Source organism: Pteropus medius, unplaced genomic scaffold (assembly GCF_902729225.1).
Source record: "Pteropus medius unplaced genomic scaffold, Ma_sr-lr_union100, whole genome shotgun sequence".
NCBI lineage: Eukaryota > Metazoa > Chordata > Mammalia > Chiroptera > Pteropodidae > Pteropus > Pteropus medius.
In genome coordinates, this window is record NW_024348304.1 from 1,726,606 (window position 1) to 1,732,770 (window position 6,165).

Sequence of the window (6,165 nt, forward strand, 5' to 3'; positions counted from 1 at the left end):
CCTTGGCATTGTGATAGTCCAGCTGATATTGTTATTACTTCTTTTTGTTTACTTTTCTGGATCATTGTTTTTCAATGGCTGTTTTTAGGAAGTCTTAATATGATCTGATATTAGAAAGAAAACTTCTGTTTACAGTATATTGTGATTTTTTATTGAGGACTCCAGTGATTTCATACAGTCAAATGGTAGCTGTTTCAATTGTCTTAATTTTATACAGTAAAATGGTAGCGGCTCTAATCGTGTCTCCTTACATTACTTATTTGCTTTGTAGCCCGCAGCCTGCAAAAGAAGATATTGCAACCCCCCTCCCTTCTGAAAAAACTCCGACAAGTGTTAATCAAACGCCCGTTGAAACAAACGAGTTTCCTCAGCTACCGGAAGGCTTGGAAAAGAAGCCTCTCGTTCTTAAATTCAGCGCCATGCTCGATGGCATAGCGATTGGGGCAGCGCTTCTGCCGTCTCTGAAAGCGGAGTACAAGATGGGGAGGATGAGGAGTCACGGAATGACAGGTAACGGGGCTTGGGTTCAGCCTCGCACAATTTATCATTGGTTTGAGAAATTCGAAATACTTCGACGAAAAGGTAAATTTGATTTTATAGGTATTCTATGAAAATTTAAATAATCTTAATCATAACACTTAAATTTCATTAACGGTGTTCCCCAGCCGAGCAGAACTGCCAGCGCACCTCCCTCAAGGGCCCGCTCGGACCCCGCTGGCGCTGGCGCTCTTTAGAGTCGTTCAACCATCGAGGCCATTTCTCCAGTTTAAACTTAAGCTGGATAAATTTCTACCTCTGTCGGGTTCCTGTAGGCTGAATAACTTGGTTTATTTTCACATTAGGTGCATTTAGCTCAAATCAAAGGTAATTTGACTTCCTCAAAATAGCTACTTCCCTCAGGCCCTGCGATCTTTATATATTCTGTCCCAAACATTCTTCACTGTTGTTATTTTATTCTGAAATGTATCGTATATACAAGTGTGAATTATGTGTACACAGTTTAAAGAATAATACAGAGCTGTGAACTCCTCAACCCTTTAACTAACCCAGCAATTAGAGCGTCGCCAGTACTTTGACGACTCCTTCAGGGATGTTATCATTGCCGGGGAGCGGCCACTGTCATTGGCTCTGTGCCGCCCCCCTTTGCTTCTCTTTATAGTCTTGCCCCGGAGGTGTCTACTCGTAGCTGACTCAGAGCTTACTGTTGCCTGTTTTGAACTTTGCTTATATGGAATGCCACTGACATCTTTTTAACTTGGAATATGTTTGCTTACATCTTGTTTGAGCTTCATCTCTGTTTCACATGTCTGGTTCCTTCATTTTTCACTGAAGCACAGTACTCCATTAAGTGATGCTATCACTTCATTTATACGTTCTGCCGTGGACAGACCTTTGACCCCTTCTCTCTTCAGCTGTGACAGTCGCTCGGATGTGCGTCTGCTGGCGCACACGTGCAGGGGCTTCTCACAGGCATCTGCTCGGAGGGGGCGCAGCGAGCCCGTAGGTAAACGCCTCGTTGGCCGCTCGAGGAGGTACGAGCTGCTCTCCAGGCTGCGCGTGCTGCCAGTGTCCCTCCCCCAGATTAGACGGGAGTCCCCTCTGCTCCACGTCCTGTCAGCGCTTGGTGTTATCTGGCTTTTAAAGTTGTGCTTGTCTGGTAAATGCAGAATGGTAGCACACTGTGGTTTTAATTTATATTTCTGTAATTACTAGTGAAGCTGAATTTTTTTCATATAATCAAGAGACCCTCATATTTTTTTATATGAATGCCCGTTGATGGTTTTTGTTTGTTCGTTTGCCCATTTTACCATTGAGTCATTTGTATTTTTTGGTTCTCAAGAATTCTTTATATATTTTATATATTAAACCTTTGATATATGTTTAGCATAGATTGTCACCCAGTCAGAGGCTTATAATTTCACTTTGAGTTGTCCTTTGATCAATAGATACTAATTTTAATGTGATCAAATTTACCATTGTTTTCCTATACCGTATGTATTTTCATATCTGAAAAATTCTTCTAGGGTCATGAAAATATTCTATTTCTGTTCAATGTTTTGAAGCTTTACCTTTTATTCTTAAGTTCTAAATCTAGATGGATTTGATTTCTTTCTTTAATTTTGCATGGAGTAGTATGCATAAGCAATTATCTCAGCATCATTTATTGACTAATCTGTTCTTTTTTTCAATGATCTGTAACCCACTCTGTCCACTTGGAAGTTTCTGTGAGAGCCGTTCCGTGTCCTCTGACGCTTCGGTGGCCTCTTGGACCAGGACCACGTGGCTACCTGACTCCCCTTTTTCAGGAGTTGTGCTGGTTATTTTGGTTCTTTGCTCCTTCAGTCACATTTTAAAATCAGTTTGTCTAGTTCTCTGAAAAAGTCTGTTGGATTTTTATAGGAATTTAATTGAATCTATAGGTGTACTTGGGGAGAATCGATAATATTGATGTTGAGAATCAATACAATATTTAACATTTCTATTCCCAGATATGTCTATTTCTCTGTCTCTTTAGGTCTTCTTCATTGTTTTTCTATGAAGTTAAAAATGTCTCTACTTAAGATTTTTGTGCATCTTTTGCAAGAAATATTTATTTACTTAGGACGTAGGTACCTTACGTTGTGGTCGTGTAGTTATTACGAATGGTGTATTTTGAAAAATAGCATTTTCTAAACTTTGGTGGTATGTACAAGGGTGCTTGATTCTTTTATGTTAATCTTCTGCTCAGCAAACAAGTTAAACTGTTTTATTATTGGCGTTTCTTAAGTAGATATTTATGCCATATGCAAATACTTTTGTTTCATCTTTTCCAGTCTTTATACCTTTTTCTTTTTTCATCTTATTGTGTTTTTACTACAGTGTTCAGTAAAAGGGGCATCGTGGCCATCCTTTCATACTCCCATCTTTTAAAGGAAATCAATATTTTACCAATGAATATGATGTTTGCTGTAGGTTTACACTAGAACTCCCTTTATCAGGTTGAGAAAAATTACTTCTGGTATACTGAGGCTTTCTATGAAGAATAATTGGTAAAATTATCAGACACTTTCTTCAGCATCAATTGAAATTAAACTTTTTCTTTTTTCTGTTAACATGATAAATTACATTAATAATTTAAAAACACATATATACATATCTGAATACATACATATGTGTGTCTTTATGTACACATGCATATGTATATATTCCTACCCCTAGCATTTTAGGTTTTCTTTGTGGAGAGGACTTTTTCTGGACATCTGCATCTCTTTGTTTCTAGAATCAGGAACACTCCGAGGTGAGTCCCCAGAGGCAGAGTCAGCAGTGTGAGGCTTTCAGAGAGGGGCTGACAGTGGCCAGGCTCATCTTGGTCCCTTATTCAGGGCACCCATGAAATACAGGAGTCAACAGAAGCAGCAAGTCAAGGCCAGAGAAACCGTTTAGAACTAAGAAGACATAAATATTTAGGAGCAAAGTAAATGTATTGTCAAATATCCAGACAGATGAGAACTCATAATTCTTGAAATGAAGGAAAAGGGCAAAAACAGTAGCAGAATGGCTACGCCAGTGACGGCGATGGCCGCGGCCGAGGCCCAGGCCAGCCTAGGTCCCCTGATCGCTGACGCAGGGCCACGATGCTGCGGCAGCTGCTGAGTCACTGGCCCTCCCCGGCAGCCTGCAGGTGGGAGTCGGGAGTCTGCCTGGTCGAGACCCTACTGGCTGTCCACAGTCGACCAGTTGGGGAGAGAGCACCTTTCTGTTAATGGCCAGCTCACTCCAAGTATAAACATTACTTCATGGTGAGCGAACATAGTGAATGTGACATAAAGGAGCGACCTTTAATGCGCATTTTGAAAAAGAATTATTTCTGGAACAATCGAGAACACTAGGAATATATAATAAATTATTTTATGTCTTATATCCCTATATGTGTAGACAGAGAAAGCTATTGAATGACGTTTGGGGAGAATAACGCACAAGAAACATCAGCAGGTCGTGTGGGTGGGTAGGGGGGTGCGCGTGAACGTTATGCGGCATCTGTAATGGGCAGTAACAGATCTTGATTTAGTAAGGCGTCTGCTACCCCACAGTGCCTTCTTCTTTTTAAATTTGCTTGTTTTAACTCTTCTGTAATAAGAGCAGTTTCTTCCTGTTCTACCCTCCGTGAACGAAGTGCTTCTCTAGCGCCTAACACAGGGTTGGGCACCTAGTAGGCTTAATAAATGATTCTTGCCGGCTGAGCAGTACTGACCGACTCTTCAGTCACCATCCATGTACTTGCAGATGGGAAATGCAAGCACAGTTAAAACGTCCTTTTCATATCTTTCACTTTAGGTTTTGGGGTATGTGAACGATCACCTGAACAAACAGTAACTTTTCTTATTTCTTACAGGTGCACAGACCAGGTTTACATTTGAGCTGCCAAATCACAGACTGCGTTTCACTTCAAAAGTTTCTGCCACAGATATGTCGACCATTCCTCCTTCTGCCAGTCTCAACCTCCCCCCCGTGACCATGTCCGGAAAGTACGTGATGGAAGAGCATGACAGCTACTCAGACCAGGTGTGGAGTGTGGACGAGCTGCCTTGCAAACAAGGCTACTACCTGCAGGGGAATTACCTGCGCTGTGTGGCAGAAGTAAGTTTACTTTGTAATGTTTTTACTCTTCGTAATGAGAAGTCTTCAAGCTTTAGGTGTACCAAGATATATAGTGATCCAGACTTTTAAGGCAAATTGTTAAATCATTTATTCCTACAGAATTCTATACCAAATCAGGTATGTGTGTGTGTGTGTGTGTGTGTGTGTGTGTGTGTGTGTCGCATGCACACACATGTGCACATATATGTGTCTGTCTCCCTGTAGTTTTATTTAAACATAATTTTTTATTGTCTTTGAATTTATATTTCTTACACTGGGTTTCACATTCATCTCTGTGCCGTTTTCATGGTTCATTTTATTATAAGAAGCTTAATAACATCTAATATCAAGTGAACTCATCGATGCATTGACTCATGCAGTCCCGCAAAGTAGATGTATTTGTTCTCATTTTATAAATGAAGAAACCGAGTCTTTAGGGAGTTGCGTGATTCACCCACATGTGCGTGCTTATTAAGAACGATTTAAAGGCCGTACAGGGGATAAATAAGTTCAGTCAGATCCACAGACTAATTTCTTCACTAAAGGAGGTGGAGAGCCAGCTTACCTGATTCCATTGTTATTTTTCCACTTTCTATCTGTACAACTGGTACCATTTTAAAGAGCTTTTGGGTACGTGGTTTTTGCTTGAGTTGTGGTAAGCGGATCATCCGTTATTCCCCTGACCGATAGAGTAGAAGGTTGAAGCCGCGGGGGTGTCCCTGACTTCCCCTGACTCTCCCCGCTGTCGGGTGAGAGACGCAGGAGTCACGCCCTGCGCTCCCTTGGCTTACTCTGTCCGTTAGTCGGAACAGTTCAACCTCATCAAAAGCACTTTACTCTTCACTTGATGAATTTTTCTCTAGAATCTGAAGCATCTGTAAGAATGTTCTTTGCGTTCTTTGCCAAAAATATTACACCTCTGGGGACATATTAAGTCTGACTCACCTCTTTAGACCCTGTGTGCCTAGCCCTTATCTCAGAGATGAAACAAGTGTACTAAAAAAAAAAAAAAAAATAGTGTACAGGATTCTAGAAGGCAGATATTTATTTAAAAGATAATCAAGCCTATTTCATCTGAGCTCTCAACTCTGAACAATAAATGTCCCAAACTGGTTAGCAATACTATTATTAATGCTTTATCCGACAGAAAATAAAACAAATCTAATGCAGTATATTACATGATTCCTTACTACTAATAGCTATAAAACTAATAATATAAAGTTTTTAATTGGAGCAAAACACAATCCAAAATTTATCAAGAATGCAATCAATTGTAAACATTTAAAAGAACATAACATTGCAGCCCTCTGAGAGTTCTTGTTTTACTGTGGCCTGAACTAGATACACGTGCTGATCATCTTTCCCCATTTTGTACTATTAAATACAAAAAAAAGTGCCCAGTGCTACGTAGATTTCTCACTTATGAAAAGACCGCCAAATCTATTTTGCTCTCTTAATTTTTTATCAAAATATGAATGCTCTCAACGTGGCCAATTTTGAAGCACCGCCTTGCTCCTAATTCGGTCTAGCTTGATGATAATACCTGAC

The 6,165-nt window shown here is 40.3% G+C and overlaps 1 protein-coding gene across 1 annotated transcript in view; it reads left to right on the forward strand.

Annotated features, from left to right (window-relative positions):
- BLTP1 (bridge-like lipid transfer protein family member 1) overlaps positions 1-6,165 on the forward strand; it is a 133,849-nt gene that overhangs the window by 78,276 nt on the left and 49,408 nt on the right. The window contains 2 exon segments of the mRNA XM_039879550.1: positions 272-510; positions 4,373-4,617. Coding sequence (XP_039735484.1) covers positions 272-510; positions 4,373-4,617 — 484 coding nt within the window.